The sequence below is a fragment of the Antechinus flavipes genome, chromosome 1, assembly GCF_016432865.1.
Source record: "Antechinus flavipes isolate AdamAnt ecotype Samford, QLD, Australia chromosome 1, AdamAnt_v2, whole genome shotgun sequence".
Classification (NCBI taxonomy): domain Eukaryota; kingdom Metazoa; phylum Chordata; class Mammalia; order Dasyuromorphia; family Dasyuridae; genus Antechinus; species Antechinus flavipes.
Window position 1 is genome coordinate 323,301,922 of NC_067398.1, and position 22,420 is coordinate 323,324,341.

At 35.5% G+C, this 22,420-nt stretch overlaps 1 protein-coding gene across 1 annotated transcript in view; it reads left to right on the plus strand.

Annotated features, from left to right (window-relative positions):
* Window positions 1-13,368: 13,368 nt before the first annotated feature.
* Window positions 13,369-22,420, plus strand: part of GNA14 (G protein subunit alpha 14) — a 249,645-nt gene continuing 240,593 nt past the window's right edge. Inside the window, exon 1 of the mRNA XM_051966636.1 lies at window positions 13,369-14,643. Coding sequence (XP_051822596.1) covers window positions 14,520-14,643 — 124 coding nt within the window. The 5' untranslated portion in view covers window positions 13,369-14,519. The remainder of the gene's footprint in view (window positions 14,644-22,420) is intronic.

Sequence of the window (22,420 nt, forward strand, 5' to 3'; positions counted from 1 at the left end):
CCAAAATTTCAAATCTCTATTTGGGCTATTTCATATGTTGTCAATCTCCATCTCTCTTCATGTACCTGTAACTACATCTATATCTAGACCTAACTACAGTAGAAATAGCAGTAGATTTGTAGTAAAAATAATCTCTGCCAATTTTACGTGTGTGATTTACAATCTGTGTGAAAATCAATGCACTTCTCTAAATCGGTTTCATCATATATGAAATGAAGGCATGATGAGAATATATGATCTTGACGATCCCTTCTATCACTAGGACCAAAATCCTATGATCTGTGACAACATTCTCTGTATCTCCTTTACAAAGATAATCTGTCCAGTAAAATGACTCTCTGACATGACCTAAAATTGCTATCCTAAGAAAAGTAAGCTTTCACTGCATGGAAGTTTGTCTTAAGTTCCTTGCTTCATCCAACTTGGCTAAAAATTGGACATAATTTTTATGTGATAATGTTCTCTTTTTCTTTCTTCTATTTAGTATGAATTATTGTCACTTTTTTTTTAAAAAAGTATTTATGTCAAGCTGAGGGCTTTGTCATCTGAAGTGTAAGAATATATCACCTTCATGCCAACTCTCTGGCAAGCAATGGCACTTATTAAATGCCTGATAGTTTGGCCAATCTAATAGGAGAAGCTGCTGCCCCAAGCTAACTTAAAATAATTTTTCAAAGAAGGAGATTTTTCAACTCTACTACACATTTGGAAGTGTAGCTTTTGAATCAAAATCCTGGCCATAAAGTGAAAATGAAAATTGGACGTCATTAAGTAGCACTCTCAGAAATTGAGTGAACCTGAGTCCTTTTCAGGGTTCTGTTGCTTTAGGGTCATCAGAAATGAGACTTGTTCAGACCAGTAAGCAAGTTTTTGGGGCCTGTTCCTTGCAGGGCATGTAACAACCACTACAAATTACCTGTCAGAGAAAATTGGAAATGCCAAAGAAAATCAAATAGACAATTGGAGTGAAACTTTACCACTCTTTAAAACAGCAACACCCAGACACTTAAAGCATCTATTTTGAAGAGAAATTGTTTGGTCTGATTAAGTAATATTTAATATACTTCACTTTGCCATTGAATTCTAAAATCCATCTCCAGGACAGTCAGCCCTTACCCCATTCCCTGTATTTGGTAGATTCACTTATACAATCTTAACAAACCTCATTCTCTCATGGCTCTCAGAAATAAAAGAGGCTTGATAATTAAAATCAGGAAGAGAGTTTATTGAGATTGTGACAACTATATTGACTAAGGGTCGCAAGCATCATGGAACATTTACAAAAGAATGAGAATCCCACAGGATGAAAACATATGGAAGGAGTATTATGATGAGATTGAAGATCAATGAAAATGTCGAAATATAAATGAGTATTCTTTGTTGTTCTTTAAATCTCTTCATGGTGATTGCTTCTTAAATAGGAACATGAGATAATTCTTAATGTTTCACTGTATATATTCACACAGATATTTCATGAATCTGAATCAGTTTAATGGAGAGAATGTTGACTTGGGAATCAGAGAACCAAGGTCCCAATCCTACTTTTAACACTTCCTGCCCATGTGGTCTTATCCAAGTCACTTAAACTCTGGTGATCTCTGTCCTCATCAATCAATTAACTAGCACTAATTAAGTACATACTACTATGCTAAGCACAATAAAATGAAAGGGTTGGACTAAATGACCTCTATGGCTTTCTGATCCATCAGTCTTATCACGTGATTCTTACTCAATTCCTTCTATCAATCTTCCATCCATTATCTATCCAATGCACTTGAAGCCCTGTTGGTTTCATGCTTAGTATCAACTGATGCAATACTCAGATTGTCTGTTATTGTGCACACTCTATAATTGCCCTACTCCCTATTTTTTGGTCATACCCATCTTTGAGAATCTCTCTTGGGATCATTCTCGAGAGAAAGCAGTAGTGGAGACACTGTGATAGAGTGGAAAGGGTATTAAACTTGAAATCACAGGACTTGAATGCAAATCCTGCTTTTACTACTTCAGTCCATGCTCTATTTAGCTACCATTTTCCTGAAGCAGAGTTCTGACCGAGTGTATAACACCATACAAGCCAGTGGTTCCCTAGTGCCTCTGTTAGGCATTCAAAGTCCTTCATACTTTGACTTCTCTCCCCATCCCCACATCCACCTTTTCAATCTTCTTATACCTTATATTTTCCCCCACCGTTTTTTGATCTCCTGACACTGGCCTCCTGGCTGTTCCATGAATAAGACACTCCTTCTCTCAGTTATTATTATTTGGGGGGGGAGGGGGGAGTGTTGTTTTTATTTTCTCCAGTTGTGCCCTATGCATAGAATACTTTCCATCTTTATCTCTACCTTCTGGCTTCTCTAGCTTCCTTCACGTCCTAGATAAAATTTACCTCCTATCTGAAGCTTTTTTCAGTCCCTCTTTACTCTTGTACCTTTCCTCTGCTATTTCCTTTTTATCATGTATACAACTTGTTTGTACATATTTGTTTTTTTACTGTCTCCCAATTAAACTCTGAGTTTCTAGAGCAGGAAATGTTTGTTTTTTTAAAATTTTATCCTTATATCTTAATACAGTATCTGGTATGCATTATGTAGTAAAATAATAGTTTATTCAATAGACTTAATTATATATATTGATTATCTATTTATATATAATTATACATATTAACTATATATTCAAATTACATATATTTATACATAATTCTATATTAATTGTATATAACTGATTACATATGTACTTAATGTAATTAAATGCATGCAATTAATTAATTACAATTTAAATTCTTATTGACTGACATACATACATAAGAGTACATAAAATGTGTACAAAAATACAAGGCAATTTCTGTATCATATATAAGAGAAAGTTTTATATCAAAAGTGGTACTTGAATGAGTTTTGAAAGAAGGTAAGTTTTTGGTAGGGTAAGTAATGAATAAAGATATAAGCAAGTAGTTTTTAAGGAGAGGAGGAAATGAAGTATTATATATAGGAAACATAAAGAAATCCAGAATGACTAGACTAAGAGTATATAAAAGGGAGTAACATAGAAAAGGTGTGTTGGAATCAGGTTATGGAGTTTTATGACTCCAAACAGAGGTATCTGTATTTGATCCTAGAAGTAATAGAAAACCACTAAGGTTCACTAAATAGAGGTATGACATGATCATGTCTGTGCTTGGAAAATAATGCTGTCAGTGTTGTGGAATATGTAATAGGAAAGAGAGAAACTTGAGACAAGCAGGGTCAATTAAGATGCTATTATAATTGTCTAGATGTAAAGTTTGCATCCTGAACTAGGATAGTGGTTCTGTGAATGAACAAAAAGAAATATAGTTCTGAGACATATGTTAGAGGTAGAATTGACAAGATTTGGCAGCTGACTAGATATGTGAAATAAGGGAGAGTGAGGAGGAATAAATGAATGAAAATTCTTTTAATTTGAACAAAATGAAACTTGCATACTTCCAAGGTTGAAAATCTAAGGACTGGAAGTATTTCAACAAGAATGGGGTGATTCAAAAGAAGAGATTTTGAGGAAAATATACTTAAAATTAGGCATCTAAATTTTTTGAACAAAATATGCTGCTTTATTATAAGACTAACTTTTCCTAGAGACAATGTAAGTGGTTTCCAACTAGGTGTCCTTTAGTGCTGAAAAATCCTCCTGTACAAAAAATATTTACCCCCAAACTATCCCCTATTGCTAGTTTCACTGTTTTGGTTTAAGCTACTTTTTTTCCCCTCTTAAAATGCAAATATTTCTTGGAGTGATGTCACCATTATCTTGAAGTAATAACAATCATTCTCAGTCATTAATATTCAAAACAACCACAAAGAAGAGGCTTTAACAGTGAAAAAGAAGAGAATAGTTGAGAGAATATGGCAAGATAAATGTAGTGTTAGGAGAACATTTGAGGAGAAATCAAGAGAAAGTAAGAGACATATGTGCCCATGTGTATACATATATATGTGTGTATAATGTATATGTGTGAATATACACACAGAGACAGGAGAAAGGGTATAAAAGAACATTTCAATTTTGCTTGGAGCTAGTCTTACCCATTAATGCATACAGGGTGGCCTAAAAATCTTAGCATATTAACTTTTGGGCCACCCTGTATAATCATAGAACATCATTATTGGGAGAAATATGAATTAATATAAGCAGAACTAGGAGAACAATAATGCACAATGACTACCATAATGAAAAGGAAAAGGAAAAGGAAAGACAATTTCTGATGGCTGGTTGGTGATTATCCTTCATTCTCAAAGAAGAACAAAATGACATCACTATGTTAGTAGAGTTACATACAGTGGGTCCAACGGGCTGATCAGAACAATATTAGCTCAAAATGCTTGGCCACAGATTGAACATAAATAGTATCTATGAATATTTGTGGTGACTTCTTTAACTATGTACCCTAAGTTTCTTCTGAGCTAATTCAAATCTGCTTTGTTCATAGAGGACAGCACCTTCTCTGTTCAGCCTTATGCCAGTGTATGTCATACAATCAATTCTAAAGTTCTTAAAAGAGAACTTGAGAGTGTCCTTATGTTGCTTTTTCGAACCACCTTGTGAGCACTTGCCCTTTGTGAGTTCCCCATAAAGTAGTCTTTTTTGGCAAGCATTCATTTGGCATTCAAACCATGTGGCCAGCCCAAGGGCTGCAGTAGAATTGGAATGTTGGGCAGTTTAATTTGAGAAAGGATTCAGGATTTGGTATCTTATTGGAAAGCTGGCAGTATTATAACTGTCCTTAAACATCCAAAGAGCTTACTTATGGAAGAAGGATTAAACTTATTCTATCTGGCCCCAGAGAATAGAATGGGGAGCAAAAGAGGAGATGGTAATAAAGAGGAAAATCAAGGTTTGATGTCAGGATAAACTAGTAATAAGAGTGATCCCAAAGTAGAAAGTCCATCTTTCTTTCTCCAACTGGTTTTCTTCCCTTTAAAAATTAATTAGTTGAATAGTTGATTAATTTATATATTTAAAACTTAAATGCAAAATAGGAAAAGAGAGGGTTCTGGGAAGATGGTAGAGAGGGTCAGAAACTTTTAAACCCTCCAGATTCCCCCCCCCAAAAAAAAAAAAAAAAAACAAAGCAAAATTTCACCTCAGGACAAATCTGGACCAGTGAAAAACAACTAAAACTTTCAGTAGAACTGGAGTCCTCCTAAGACAATCCAAGAAAATAAGAAAATAAGATCCCAAAAGGAAAAATCCTCCCTCTCCCATTAACTTCTTCTTTCTGAATTTAGAATTGAGAAGACTTTTATACCCTTCTAGATGTATACTTATTCTTCCCTCTTTTAAGGAGGTCATTTTCAAGGAATCATTTTATTCCTCAAGATTCTGGATCTCCTTTTCTAGTGGGTTGACTTTCATAACCTTGTTTTTCTTAGATTGTTCTGATATATATTTTTTTAATTTTTCCATTTTAAAGTCTGTTTGGAGTACTTCTATGAATTCTTTTTGGGCAGGTGATCATTTGTCATTACTCTCGGATACAGGAGAGGCTTTTTTTCCTTTAGCATTATTTTCTGAAGACAAATCCTAGTTTTCTTTATTCTCATAGTAATTTTCTGTAGTTGAGTTATTTTTCATTTGCCCACTCCTTTTAAAATTTATTTATAGCAGTTTGGTTACAGTAATCACCTCTAGTTCTGGGATGTGTGTGTGTGAGTTGAGTGGGGTGTGGTGGAAATAATGCCTCCAGCCTCAGATCCTCTTTAAGTTCTTCCTTTTGACCTGGAATATGAAACCAAGAGCTCCATCTTCTTGTAAGTGCCCATAGACAACATAATCCCCATTTTACTTCTTCTGAACTCACCAGGCATGGGCTGGTTCCTTATCACTCATCATGGCTTCTGGTTAGCACAACTGGGCCTGATATTCCTTATCAGCAGAGGTTCCCTCATTCTTCCCCAACTCAGACACCTGACTTTTCACATTGTCTGGGAGATCAAAATTCTTGTGGTTGGGCTGGGGCTACCTCCCAAACCAGCTAGCCCCAAGGCTTGCCCACTTCCTATTCAATAGAGCTAAATTTGAAGTGTTTCTACTTCATAAGGATTAAACCTCTCTCCTGTTATCTTTCTTTGGATCTTTGCAGATTGTCCAGGAATACTACTATTCTGTCCCAAATCTTTATTTTTACCACTCTATATCCACCCTGAGGTACTATTTTGTCTTGTTTGTGGGGGGTATTTGGAGAGCTCAGAATTTTCTGAGCCATTTACCATCTTCCCAGAAACCTCCTTCTTAGAAAAATCAACTTCAGGGATAGTGGTTAGATCCTCACTAGGAGTATTTAATGAAAGACTGAATTAATGACTAGTCTGATATGGGTATAGAAGGTATCTCTGAAAAGTTGGTGGTGCAATGGATAGAATACTAATCCTAGAATTGGGAATATTTGTTCAAATCTGGCCTTAAATACTTAATAGTTGTGTAACTGTGGGCAAATCACTTGATCTCTTTTTCTCAGATTCCTTATTTATCCAACAGGAATAATAATAGCTTCTATCTCTTAGTGTTGCTGTGGAATAAAATGAGACATTTGTAAAAACATTTAGTTCAGTGCCTGACATATCATAGTAAGTGCTTAATAAATATTCGTTTAAAAAGTTTGGATCAGGTTATGTGGTTACTGAGATGTTTTTCAACCTAAAGACCTAGTAGTTTCATAATATTAAGATTGCTTATCACAAACTAGGACAGCTAGACATTTACTGCTTATTATGACCCTTAACAAGCCACTTAATCCCAATTGCCTTGCCCCAAAAGGCAAACTATCAGCCATAGATTATTTTGTTATAATATTTTATATATATGTATATAGTACTATTGCATGAATTGATTTACTTAAAGATTAATTCTGTTTTTAAGGGGACTTAGCTCAGAGGAAGCTAGATTCTAGTCCTAAATCTGTCGACTTACTGTGTGACTGTGGGGAAAGCTTTCTAAGTCTCAATTTCTTCTCTGTGATATGAAGAAGACAAGTTTGATTAACTCTTAGGTCATTAACATTCAGTGAGATTGACTATTCCAGTGGGATCATTGTAGGATAATATGAGATTCTTGGGTTCTTAGGAAGAGTAGGATTGAGGAGAGGGATATGGAAAGTGAGATAGGAGGAAATCAAAGGCAAAAAGTCCATTTAAAGCTGTGGTCTAGAACAGGAATTATTAACTTGAGATCTGTAACCTTTTAAAAAATCTTTTGATAACTGTATGTCTATAAAATTGGTTGTACAATTCTATGTATTTCACATTATGCATTTTAAAATATTATTTTGAGTAGGGATCCATAAATTTTACCAGACAGCCAAAGGGTAAGAAACCCCTCATCTAGTACATCTCTTTTATTCTGAAAAAATATAGAGCATATATACTAATTCTCCTCACATTATATGAGCCACTGCACATAGGACCTAGATTTCAAATACATTAAGGGATTAAAAAAAGTATTTGTGGGTTGACCTAGAGACCTGATCATCATTTATTTATGCATTGTTTTATGGAAAATGCATTTAGAATTTCCAAACTAACTTTAAAATTAACTTGTAGGATCTAACTGGTCAGAAAATGGAAAAAAAAGTTTACTTAACTCCCATCATAAAAATAGATTTTCCCCCCAGTCTAATAGTTGGTTATTTCAGACTCATACTATATTTTATCATAGAATGGAGAGAGGGACTGGGCTTATGTTTTCCAAGTTAAGGAAAAAATTAGAAATAATATCTAGAAAATTCTTGGCTTAGTGCCTGCCATAGTAGGCACTTAATAAATTCTTGTTTCCTCACCCTTCCCCATTGCAGGCTGGTATCTTCTCTGCAATTGATATCCTAACAGAATCCCTTACATCACTGAGAGGTTATTCATTTTGTAAGACTTTCATGTTCCAATTTTTTTCTCCTTCTATTCCCTCCGTTCAAAACAGCAATCTGATATAAGTGCAGTTCTTTTAAATATATTTCCATATTTTTCATGGTGTACAAAAAAATCAGAGAAAAAGGGAAAAAAAAACATAAGAAAGAAAAAGCAAACTAACAAACAAAAAAAAAGTGGTGAAAATACTGTGCTTGATCCATATTGAGTCTCCATAGTTCTCTTTCTGAATGTGGATGGCATTTTCTATCCCAAGTCTATCACAGTTGATCATCACATAATTATTCTGTTACTTTGTACAATGTTCTTCTGGTTCTGCTAATTTCACTCAGTATCAGTTCATCTAATTTTTTTTCCAGCTTTTCTGAAATTAGCCTGCTTTTCTCTTCTTAAAGAACAATAATTTTCCATTACATTCATATATCATAACTCATTCAGCCATTAACCAATTGATGGCCATCCCCTCAGTTTCCAATTACTTGCCACCACAAAAAGAACTATTACAAACTTTTTTATACACATGTGGGTCCTTATTCTTCTTTTATGATCTCTTTGGGATACAGACCCAGTAGTGAGATTGCTGGACCAAAGAATAGGCGCAGTTTGATAGCTCTTTGGAGTTCTAAATTGCTCTCCTGAAGATTGGGACATTTCACAATTCCACCACAATGCATTAGTATCCCAGTTTTCCCACATCCCCTCCAACATTTTTCATAATCTTTTAGAAAGTGCTAGGTAGGCACAGACTAGGTAACCTGCTCCTGGTCATGTAGCTAAGTATTTGAGGTGGAATTTGAACGCAGATTTTCTTGATTCCCAATCCAATGATTTATTCACTGCACTGCCTAGCTGCCATGTAGTATATATAGATTGGTTTGATGGTCCCTAACCTTTCCATTTCATACTTCCTTTGTAACATATCTAAAAAACAGGACAAATCTACCTTTTTCCATAATATCAACCGGATTAGGTCAGATTTGTGACTAACCCTCCCAGAGGCAGTATAGACCAATCTTATGCTCCTTTTTCTACCCCAAACTTTCTCAGATGCAAATTTGTGTTTTAGAATCACTTCTAATCCAAACTGAGAATACAGGATTTCAGATGTCCTCTAGCTTGGTTTTCATTAATTAGTCAAGCAAGGAACAAACAATTATCAAGCAACTGCTATGTGCCAAGGACTTTGTCAGAAGCTGATAAAAAGACAAAAATGAAATAGCCTTTGCCTTTAAGCAGTTTACATTACAGTAGGGGGATACAGCATATACATATATAAATAATTACAAAACTTAGCAAAAAAGGCATCAGAAAAGGCTTCAGAGAGAACATTTCAGCTGCTTTTTGAAGGAAACTTAAAGATTCTAAGAGATAGAAGAGTAAAGAGTATTTTTGATCATCATGGATAACCTGTTCAAAGGTACAGACTTAAGAGATGAAATATCATTACATTAAGAATTAAAAATTGCAAAGCAAATTTGGCTGAAGAGTTCAAGAAAGAGATTAATGTATAATAATGCTCAAAAGGTAACTTAAAGTAGAATTGTGTAGGGCTTTAAATTATAAATGAGTTTATACTTGATGTTATAAGAAGTCATTAGAATTTTAAGGAATGCCATGTGAGACATAAGAATTAAGTATGCTATGCTTTCAAAAGTAAACATCAATTTAATTTTTAAAATTACCTTTTTTTTCCAAATGTATTTTATTGCTTTTATATCACTTTTATTAACAAATAGAGCCCCCTTTCCCATCTTATCTTCAGTGAAGCATTCCTTGTGGCAAAGAAGAGAGGAGGGAGGAAAAACAGCTTTAAAAACTCTAATTGCATTTGCCAATATATTCTGTGTTCCACCCCAATAATATCCCATCTTTGCAAAGAAAGAAGGGAAGTATATTTTCTTCAACTCTTCTTCTGGGCCAAACTGTCATGATAATTATACAGCATTCAATTTAATTTTTTCTTTCCATTTGCATTATTGTAATCATTGCAATATTGTTTTCCTAGTTCTGAAGTCCTCCCACATGTTGTATTCTTCATATTCATTGTTGTTATAGTATTAACAATCCATTATTTTCATGTACCACACATTAGCCTTTCCTCAATTAATAGACATCAATTTTATTAACAATTACTTTTTAAAACATTCATCAGTATGATGAAAATTTTGACTAGTGTTAACTTTATTTTCCAACTAAATTTATATGCCTCCTTTAGGTATGAGCAATTGACCTTGTCTATATCTTTATAGATAGTAAGTAAAACAATCAACTATATTTTGTTCAGTTTCAGTGTACTCAACATTTTTAAAGAATTTTGAATATAGAACTGATCCAACTATTCTAGAGAGCAATTTGGAATTATGCCCAAAGGGCAATCAAACTGTGCCCCCTTGATCCAGCAATACCAAACAGATAATAAAAATGAAGAAAGGACTTACTTACATATACATAAATATTTAAAGTAACTCTTTCTATTGTGGCAAAGAATTAGAAATTGAGAGGATGTCCACTGATTGAGCAACAACTCAACAAGTTTCAGGATATGCATGTAATGGAATACCATTGTGCTATAAGAAATGATGAGCAGATAGATTTCAGAAAGTCCTGGAAAGACTTACATGAACTAATGCTGAGTGAAATGAGCATAACCAGGAGAACATTGTACACAGTAACAGCAACATTGTGCAGAGATCATCTTTTGACACTTAGCTCTTCTCAGTAATACAATGATCCAAAATGTAATTCCTAAAGACTCATAGTGGAAAATACTATCCACATCTAGAGAATGAGCTATGGATTATGAATGCAGATCAAAGCATACTGTTTTCACTCCCTCACTTCCCCCATAATTTTTCCCTTTTGTTCTGTTTCTTCTTTCACAATATGACTAATGTGGAATTATGATTAACATGATTACACATGTATAACCTATACCAGATTGCTTGCCATCTTAGGGAAGGCTAAGGGAAGAGAGGGAGAAAAAAATTGGAATTCAAAATCTCATAAAGTACTGAAAACCTTGGAAAATCAATTCATTTCTCCTCTCTCTCTGGACCTCAGTTTCCTCATCTGTAAGATAAATGCATTGAAAATACGATCTCTAAAATCCCTTTCAGTTCTAAAAACTATCAACTATCCCATATATATCATATATATTCTTTTTTTGTTTTTTTTGGTAACTTGGACCTCTTTGGCATCTTGATAAAGACTATGATCCTTCTCAGAATAATGTTTTAAAGTGCATAAAATTAAAATAATTAGGATTACAAAAGAAACCTATTACATTGAAATTACCAAAACATTTTTAAAATGTTCACTCATCCCAAGTTAAGAACCTTTATCTGGTACAACTTGATGTTAAAGGTGAAGAAACTGAATGAGTTGCCCTGAGGTTAACTGACCAGTTAGTTTCCTCTGTTGGGTGGATTCATGATCAGAAGATCTTATTTCTCACTTGGCTGTACTTCTTTGGGGACCTCTCCGACTTTTCTACCATGACTTTAGGGTATCTTTCTCAGATATTCTCTCCCCCCCCCCTTTTATTTTCCTTCTCTGTGTTTTCTTCCCCTGACCTCCAGGAACTGTTGTTTTTTTTTTTTTCCTTTTTTTTTTCTTTTTAACATTTATATCCCCAGAGCATACTTATCACAATGCATGGCACATAGTAGATACTTAATTACTGTTTATGAACTGACAGGTTATATAACTTACCAATTCTAGAGAGGCACTACAATCCAGGATCCCTGATTCCCCAGGCCAATGCTCTTAATCAACTCTTGTTAAAGAGAAATGAAATCCTACTACCTATCTTGGATTTTTTTTTTCCCCTCGACATTTTTGGCAGCTGGTAGCATAAATGGCTGAGAACTCTGTTTTCTGAGCAGATGTCAAGTTTTTTTTTAAATTTTGTTCTTTAATCTTATCTAATGTAAAGCAACTATTAATTTTTTTTAAATTTAATTTTATTTAATAATAACTTTGTATTGACAGAATCCATGCCAGGATAATTTTTACACAACATTATCCCTTGCAATCACTTATGTTTCGTTTTTTCCCCTCCCTCCCTCCTCCCCCACCCCAAGATGGCAAGCAGTCCTATATATGTTAAATATGTAAAGCAACTATTAATTTGACAATTCTAAAAATCCACAGCCCAGATACAAAATGAAATCATAAAAAGGGAAAATGTGTGGTTAGCACACGCCAGCACTCTAGATAGTTTAGGTTTCACGTCAGGTTACTTTCCGGTAGGGGTCACTGTTAGCACCAAACAATTTCTGTTATGGTAAAGGCGGAAGAAATAAGCCGCAAACGTTTAAGAATGCATGAACATAATAAGTTTTTAATGCATGACTAGTTTACATTCTTTGGATTGTAAAATAAACAGTACAACCCTGCAGCAAAATAGTTCCACCTTGCCAAGCTCTTTATGCTCTATAAAAAAGACACGCAACTCATTTCACTGAACATACTACCCAATTATCAATGATTAAAAGATACGATTCTCCTTCTAAACTTACATTTGCCTGTTCTTAATTAGGCATTACTAGCTAATTATCTGCCGCTATAAAATGTTTACAGTGCAAATGCTGACTCAAAGACTTGAAGTAATAGAAACTTTAGTTACTAAAGACATCAATCTCCTCACATTTTCTTTTCTACTCGTCCCTCTCTCCTCTAGATATACCTGTTCTTGATGCCTCAATTGATGCATGGTGAGAAAGAAGAGGAAGACGAGGGAGGAGGAAGGAAGAGGAGGAGGAGGAAGAGGATGCATTCTGCCTATTAGATTTGATTTTTTTTTTTTGTTTGCTCCTCATCAGTGATTTTTATCAGTTTAGGTGATTCCCCTTGTAGAAATCCCACTTTCTCTGCAGATAAGCGGTACATCAATAACTTTGTGCTTTAAAGCGTCACCTGGGAGCATGGAAAGCTTAAGTGAGTCAAACTTTGCTTACTAACTACCAGGTGTTCTAGACAATACTTGAACACAGATCTTTCGGCATCCCAGGCTAGCCATCTAGTCCCAACAGTATTTCGCCTTTCTTATTTGCATATACAAATTTTAAAAGACAGACTTCCCCACACACCCATAAGTTATATTTAGATGTACAATATGCATAAATAGATGTACACGCAAACACATGTACCCATAAATATCCATAAAAGTGCGTGGCGGGGGGGAACCCTTTATATCTAGTTTTCATATAAATTAACTTAGAAGGATCTGTGTCGAGCAACTGCTTTGAATTAAGAAAACGTCAGGTGTTCAAATGCTCTAACTTCCAGAAGGGTTTTGTTTTGTTTTGTTTTTATCTATGTTAAAATATGCAAACTATTCATCAGTTTCCATTTCCTCTCTCCCGAACGCCCTTTCCCAAATCCGGTGCGTGCGGAAAGGACAGGACCCAGAGATAATATTTGCACGCGCTTTCACTTACTCTATAGCCTGAGGGTTTTTAACACTTTCCAAAACGCAGTAGCGGGGACCCTTTGATTATCAATACAAAAGCTATTTGGGAGTTCTAGAGCAATCTATCTAGGGAAGACGTCTGAGGCGTCTCAACTCCAAGTGAAGGCAGGAACTTTGGCTCTGTTCCTTGTGCGTTCACTTTCTTTAGCCTTCTCCCCCGTTGTTGGGGAGTTGTGGAAACTCCCTCACCTGTCAGAACCCGGATTTGCAGAGGAAAGGAAGGAGGGCACCCTGGACTTTTCTGCCACTCCTCTAAAGCACCTGCAACAGTGAAGAGTCAGGAGCAGCGCAGGTGCGGAAGGTTTAGACCGAAAAGTTAGTGGCCCTCAGCCCCCATCCTTCTCCTACTCCAGTTAGCCTCACCGGGACCCACTTCATAGCTAACAGACGCCATTAGGCAGGGGTGCCCAGCTTGAGAACAGAAACTGCATCGTAGTGTTCGTGGACGCTCCGCCTCCTTCTCAATCGCGAACAGTTTCTGCGAACAGCAGAAACCTTTCCCTCAGACCTTGTCTGCTAGAAGGGTGGTGGCCCTTTCTGCTTTCGGTGCTTGAATATCCCTAGCTAGTCCTCTTACCCTAGCTTCCTGAAGGGGCTGTCTCCTACTCCTCAATTGCTCCCTCTGGCCAGTGCTCTCGGAGTGCCTGGGCGCTCCACCCCAACTTTTGCGCGAATCGCGCCCCCTCCTCCCGAGCGGGTCCCCTCTTCAGGTCCACCTACTCAGGCGCATACAACAAGCAGTTCTCGAGTTTGGAGGAAGCCAACTGAGACCTTCTCTTGATCTCGGAAGAAACGAACAAGGTTATTTCAACTCCTGACGCGAGCAGATAGCGCGCTCTGCACAAACGACACCCTGGAGTTCAAGGAGCCCTGAATCTGCCTTGTTTATGCTTCTGAGGAACTATTTCTCAGCCTACCAGAAAGAAACCCTTAGAGCAGATTGGGACGTGTTTTAGAGAAAAAAAGAGATTCTCCTCTCCCTCCCTCTCCCCTCAACACTAATAAACTTCCTTGTTTATTAATCCTTCGATTACATTGGGGTTGGAAAAGCTGAGGAAAGAGAAACCACTTTAGAGGAGAGAATTCGAAGTCGATTCTAAGTTTGGTCCCGACGCTCCAGGCGACCCGAATTTAGAGGGCAGAGCGAAACCATGGCCGGCTGCTGCTGCTTGTCCGCGGAGGAGAAGGAATCGCAGCGCATTAGTGCTGAAATTGAGAGACAGCTGCGCAGGGACAAAAAGGATGCTCGCAGAGAGCTCAAGTTGTTGCTGCTAGGTGAGTGCATTATGGGGTGCAAGTTTGTTCCCCTGAGCCCCATCTCTCTCTCACACACACACACCCCAATTATAGACTCGATCATTCCCACTCAGAAGATGCTCGGATGGAAATGCCAACGCCACACAGTGAGACTAATTACTAGTAATCTAATTACTCTGATTTCTTATTTGGCACATTTTTCATTCTTTCCTAAAGTTGAGTCAGGTGATTTGCAAACTTAAGATCTAAGTTCCTTCCACGAAACTTTTTTTTTTTTTTTTTTTTTTTTTGCTTTCCCCTAGATCACGGTGATAGCCCATCCTACCACAAAACCGGGGCCAGGGACTTGACTACTTGTTAACCACTTTCCCTTTTGTCTTCCTCCTAAAATAATAAGTCTCCCTTCTCCTCTTTCTCATCTCCTTAGCTAAGAGTCAGTTGGATTGAACTCTGGAAGTGGCCTTTACGTGAAAAAAAGTTTGTTGGGGTAGGGTACAATGCCATTACTCATTCCACTTTGCTCTATGCTCTGAGAATAGTCTGTTCCCTCCTCAATTTTCCCAACACTCAACTTTCTACCTTATTACCACGCTTTCAACCCCCACTGATCTTAGGCCTGACTGTCATTTCAGAAACCCTCTGAGGTTGTTCACCCTATATAAAAAGTTCTGGAACTTTGCTGTCGGAAAACCCCCACACAGCAGTGCTCCGCAAGTGGTGTGTGAGTGTGCATGTGTGTGTTTCCACTGTTTTTTCTGACGGACAAAGCTATGTTTAATCTCTTTTTAATATATTTATGTGCTGCTTTACTATAATGACAGATTTGTTTGTCCGTAGAGTGCAAGGCTTGGAGTAAAATCAACATTTGGGCTTTTTACCACCTTTTACTATATTTATGTGATCCTGGGCACATTATTGAATCATTGTGCTTCAAAACAACTTAATTTTCTAAAACATGTTCTTAAGAACAGTCAACTCTAGAACAGGGTCAGAAAACTCCAATTGTTTAAAATTTGATAACTCCTGCAATCTTCATAACTCTATTTTATGCATTTAAAAAATGATTCTGACGAGGTCTTTAGACATCACCAAACTGTTGAGATAAATTATTTTCTATTCTATTTCTATTCTATTATATCATTATTAATTAGGGTCCAGATTTTTTATTTACTCGCTCTGAGGCTGGTCCCTGTAGGTCACTCAGTCAGTTTCTGAAAAGCATGATTTTTAGAGGAAAATGCTCTAATATTTGGGGTACTTGTTCCTCAATCTTGATCAAGAGCTCACCCAACTAGGAGACCTTGTGTTTGAAGTGTAAACAGAATCTAATCTAGGTAAATTCTTGACTGGAGAGAACAAGCCCATATTCTTATATCCTTTCTTTGGAGTTCATGGTGATCCAGGTAATGAAGAAGAAAACTGACTAGAGTGGTAGGTATATAGAAAATGTCTCTATCCAGGTTGTTGAAGGTGGCTTGAGTCTCTTGATTAAGTCACTTTCTCAGCAAGAGGAACTAAAGATTTTTTAGCCCACTCTCTTATTTAAATATCCACCAACCCAGGATTGATTTTCACCTGTCAAATGGCACCCCCTTTTCCAAAGGTATCTTAAGGCTTCTTAGTTCTTCATGGCTTTACCATAAAATACAGAGAGAAACCATTGGCCATCAATTTAATTATTAGCAGATCTCATTAATAAAGTGATGACTAATTACTCAGAAACTGTGCCTCAGATTTTTCATTCATCACACTGACAGAGAAACATGACACAGAAAAAGCTAAAAACCCAGGTTTTTAACCAATAAATGAGACATTTTTTTGTTAAAATCCCAGATCCAGTGGTATTGACAGATAAGCTATTTTATATATATACAGTAAGAGTTCATCCAGCCGTTGATTAAACTCATAGTGTGTACAAGACAATTATCATATTATCCCAAGTCTTCTCTTCTTAGGATTAAACATTCCAAATATTTCCTTTAAAATTTATCTTCCCCACCCAGATCTTGACTTTTAGACAAAGGGATATCTTGCTATGCCTTCTCCATCTTGTAAAGTGTTTTTTTTTTTAAGCTTAAGGTATATTTGTGAACATTTGTGACCATTGAATTTTATCTTATTTAGTTCACCTCTGTGTCCATTTTCTAGCTAATAATAAAATCTGGCTACTTCATCAACTTTTTTTTTTTTTGAAAACTCCAAGGACCCCACAGTGACTTTCTAATCATTATATCCAGTGATCTTTGTAATATTTTTTCCTTGAACTCCCTGCTCATATTTTACTTTTGATTATCTTCTCTTTTGGCTTCAAGACAACACACTCCCTCAGTTCACCTTTTATTGCACTAAATCTTGTTTATTTATAGAAACTTTCTTCTTTATTTAACTGTCAATTGTTATAAGGTAGATGTTTCTAAAAGTTCTCGCTTCCTTAACCATCTCATTCATTCCCATAGCTTCAACTCTCCCCTGTACAGAGATGATTCCTATGTCTTTTTTTTTCTCCAGCCCTGATTTCTCTTCAAAGCACCAGAATTTAATTTTCAACTATCTATCAAAGTATTTTCATCAACCCCAGCAGTATTCAAACCAGATCTTTTCAGATCTGCCCTTTCTTGTGAAGACAATTTCTGAATTGGCCCATGTTTGAAACCTTGATGGTTTAGATTCTTTCCTCACTTCCCACACACAGTCCAATCAGTTCAATATCTGCAACTTTATCCCTACCTGCCTACCACAATGTATTCTCATTGTCCTAGTGCAGGCTCTTCTTACTTTGTTTATTAGAGGTTGTTTCAACAGGTCTTATTGCCTCTACCTAATCTTTCTAGTCATTCTTTTATTCTGCTTCCTTAAACACATAGTCTCATCACTTTTTCAAAATCTGCAGTATTTTATCAATAATAAAATTCATTCAAGATTCTTGGTGGTTTGGTGACAATATGCCATTCTAGCTTTATCTCATAGCCCTCTTCTATATGTACTCTCTGTTTCAGCCAAACTGGACAACTTGTTTTCCCCTAGAAATGCCCCATTATTTCATATCTCGTGTCTTTGTGTTTTGCTTTGTATCTGAAATGCCCTCCATTCATAGCTTCTTATCTTTTGAATTCCCATTCATCCTTTAAAGTCCAACTAAGACTCCTTCTAAAAGCTTTCTCTTCTCCTTGGTCATTACTTTTCTTTTCATCCAACAAAACTTGCACAGAAAACTTAAAAACTTATCATAGTAATTGCAACATTTATCATAGTAATTTGTCATAGTAAGTCTAACATTTCTCTATTTGGTTCTGTTCCCTTCTGGACTTGTTTCTACTTTATTCTGTGAATTCTTAACATGTGATCTATTGAAGGAAAGAGAAGAAAGGACAGAAGCACGGACAAGCAAGACAGCTTTGAAAGCTGAAGATTGAGTATGAATTTTACTTAAAAGCTTGCAGAGTTCTACAATATCATGTAGAATTGTCTTTTTCTCTTCTATTAAGTGTAGAGAGATGCCCACTGAGAGGGATGTTTAAGTTCAGAAAAAAAAATTATTCATTGATGTTCCCTTTTCCTTTTCTTTTTAAAATAGCAATATCTCTAAACTCTATCAACCAACCCTTAAATAAAGCTCTTTTTAAAATAACAAATCAGATAGTCAAGCAAATACCTGAAGATTAATTTTTTGAAAAAAAAATTTTATTTTATTCTTAAATGTCCTAGAAAAAGTATTAAGGGAAAAAGTAATTACTTCTTCCTATTGCTTTTATAATGAAGGAAGAGATAAAGACATCCACTATATGGCCATTCTAATAATTCAATGTGAACCAGAATTGGACTGGAAAATATTTTGTCTTGGCTAGCCAACATTAATAAGCCTGAATTTCTCTAGGTAAACTTAAAAAATACTATATTTGATTAAGTTGATATTGACTAGTTGATTTAGGGTTGTTAAATGTCCTGTTGTCAATCATATACAAGGTAAAGAAACTGAGCAACTTGATTGGAGATTATATAGCTGACTAGTTCTAGAGCTAAGACCTAGAACTCAAGTCTCTTGACTTTCCAGGCCAGTACTCTTCTCACAAATTCATCCACATTCTTTTAAAAATTATAGCAAGTGGAGTGCTTACTTAGGATAATTGGAAGTAGGCAATATAGACTAATTTGATGTAATGGATTTATAATGAATAATTACTAGGAGATCATTTTCTCCAGTAGTAAGAATAGGAGGTAAAAAGGAAATGAAGAGCAGTCTCCCTCATTCATTAACAAGTGAAAAATATCTCAAACCCAGTAAGGGGAACAAAAGCAAAAATCTTGTGTTACCTCTTCATCTTCCTTTTTGTCTCCCAGGATTTAGCTCTTGCCATTGATTTATTCCAGTTGGCCAGTGAGATTAAGCAGGATCTTAAATGTCTTCTAAATTGCATTTTTTTCAGTTGCTGGTGAGCTTACTTTTTTGGCAAAGGATGCAGCAGCAAACTAGAAAACAATTCCAAACATTATCTAAATGTTGCCTGGTAAAGGAGTGCAGCATATCATTTTATAGTTATCTGGAGAAGAGCAGCAGTTGAGTTACCAATATATAATCTTATTGAAACCTAGTCTGTGACATACCTTGATTAGGCAGCAAATTCATGTGAAAAATCTTTTTTTTGTGGTTTGGAAATTCAAATGGATTTTTTTTTCAGGTGACTGAAATGTTTTTGGAAAGAGAAGAATTGCTACTTCTACAGAAGATAGAAGGAAACTAGTTTTCATTTAATATTCTCTGTGTGTGTGTCTCTGTCTCTGTATCTTTTAACAAAACTGTTTCTTAGTTCCATTCCTGATAATTTGCTTTTATCCTTAACCTTTTTCTTTTTCCTTCCTTCCTTCTTTGTTCTTCCTCTTCAGGTTCTTAAAATTAAGATGTTAATTGCATCTTAATTAATGGAAATCTTGATTTCCATTGTAATGCTCCTTCAGTTGTTATACATAAATAATGGGAATAGGTGGTGGCTTTATCAGTTAGGAACACAATGAATTTATGGAGACTTACTTGAGAGTTAAAGCTACACCACTAAACCCTACACTCTAAAGAAGAAAAGCTGGAAATAGCGTACAAAGCAAGGAGAAGATGCCAATTCTGGAAAGTAGCTAATATTCTTGTGATAAAGACTTGGGAATTTTATAGGATGGCAAGGTCATTGTGTTAGTACACATAAACAGTGCTAGTATAGAAGGAGGGGAAAGTTAATATTATATTTGGCTGAGTCTAGCGCAAGGATTCTTAATATTTTAGCATCTTGGGACCCCTTTGGCAGTCTGGTGAAATCTATTTTCAGAATAATGGAAAATAGGATGATAATTTTCAGAATAATGCTTCCAAATGCCTAAGTACAGGATTCAAAAGAAACTAATTATATTGAAATGCAATTATCAAAATATGTTTTAAAATAATAATTCCTTTATATTTTGCTTTGATCATACTACATCTGGAGGCTTAGGTTTAGTTCTTGGCATCACATTTTATATGGGACATGACATACAAAAAATGAGTGAAGAAAGTCTTGGTGTATTGAGGCAATTATTTGAACTCAGTTATTGGAAGTGGAAGGACTAAAGAGAAAAGAGAATATATTTGCTCTGTCAGACTTTGAAAGGCATAACTGGGACTAATGGGTGGAAGTTACAAAAAGCCAAGAAGATTTTCAGTTTAACATAAGGAAAAATTGCTTCTGTCTAATGGAGCTGTCCAAAAAAGAAATGCAAATATGTGCCTTAGTAAGCAGAAGTAAAGCCCACACATGAGGATATTGTGATTGTGATTTAGAAGCTTGGACTAGGTGATCCCAGAGGTTCCTTCTGACTCTATTGTTTTTTGATTCTATGCCATATACAAAAGAATCGCTAGTTTTACAAACAACAAGAAAAAATAGACCTTTAAATTGAAGAAGAATTACTTTTAGGAAGGTTGCTGATGAAATAGGGAGAGTCATTTTGTAAGTGGTTTGAATTTAATTTTTGTAAATGACTGCATTTTTTTCCTTTGTCATTTTAAAGTGAAATAATTTGGAACCAGTCTTCAATCATTGGCAAGCCTGGATAGAAAAAAAACAGTTTTGAGTGGAAAGAATGGTTGAATTTCTCTAATGTCTCTGGCCAGTTTATTCCTGTTAGGCCTTAAAGTATATCTGCATTGTGAAGTGAAAGGCATAAGGAAAGAAGAAAAAAAATGCAGACATGGAACAAAAATAAACATGATAAGGAAATGATTGGCATATATTATTCAAAATAAAATTAGCAGAAGGATAGTTAAAATACCTAGAGATAAAAGGAAAAAGAACTAGAACACATTCCCCCCCCATATATGCACATGATATGAATCAGACTTATCAGACTTTTTCCTAGAACTTCTGAATATTTAAAGGGGTTGGCCCATGAGGCCTATATAAATTCAGTGAGCTAATTTGAAATTAGAGATTTCAGGGTATGGGAAGTGGGAACATCAAGAGCTAAACCAAAAAAAAAAAAAAAAAAAGATTGACAGCACAGGTCTCATAGACAAAAGACAAAACACAAAATACAGGCCAGGACTTAACTATAACTAAGAGAGAAGAGATTGAAGAGGACCATCATCTTTACAAGCATCTCTGAACAAAGATTGGCTGAAACCATCAGTTATAACCATGTTCTTAAGGGCTGAAGAAAATTAAAAAAAAAAAAAGTCTGTTCAAAATAAGTCATTTTGTCCATTATAAATGCCCAAATTACCTATGAAGGGCATCCAGAGAAAGAACTGGTGAATAGTAATATGTTTAGAATAATTTTATATATATACACCTATTTGTGGCCATTGATAGCCATCCTTGGGGGAGCAGGAGAAAAAGGCAAAAAATAATAATTTTGTGGTATATTTGAAAGAAGTAGCAGGTTCTATATAGTAGATTTGTAGTTTCAAATACGATTGTCTTTTTTTGTCATATGTTATGGAAATTCTTATTTTATTCCACAAATTAAAAATAAAATAAAATGAATTTTTAAAAAGCAAAAAAAGATATATTGGACAATTGCTTTCATAGAGATTATTGTTGAAGCCATTCAGTAGTATGAGTTTACCAAAATAGTATGGTGAGAGAAAAGGTCAAGGATAGATCTTTGGACAATATTTATGTGTAATGATAGTCATCAGGGTGGGGATAAGTTTATTATACATTTAAAAGGAATAGCAAGTTGTACTTAATTGATTTGTGGTTGCATTTGCAATCATCTTTATTGTTAGATACTGTTCTGGAAGTGTTTGTTTTATTCCATAAATTCAAAATAATTTTTTAAAAAGAGCTTCTACTTCCAGTGACTGTCTAGTAGCAGATACCCATCACATACTTTTGCCTCAACTCTCAAAGAGGCATTAACTAAAGAAAAAAGTAAATTCTAATCACAGCACAAAAGCCTATATGTTAGGAATCCTTGACTGGGGGCTTTGAGCAATTTTGGTTATGCTAATTTTTCATTTACTCTCTATCAGTTCCCGAAAGGAACACAAGAGGAATTTATGAGACTTGATGGGCTAAATATTGCTCTTAAACTTAGAATGAACTGGTTATTTAATGTAACAGGGTGTGACTGATTACATCTCCAGAGACAAAGTGGGTAGGAAAGGGCAGTGAAAATTATTGCTGAACACCTGCATCCTCCTCTCTAACAATTCAATAGTGTTACAAATTAAAGAGAAAAAAAAATCATTCAATAGGTTCTCACTATATTGCCAGGAATGATGCTCTGCCCTGGGGATAAACATGACAACATGAGAGACCCTATTCTTCCT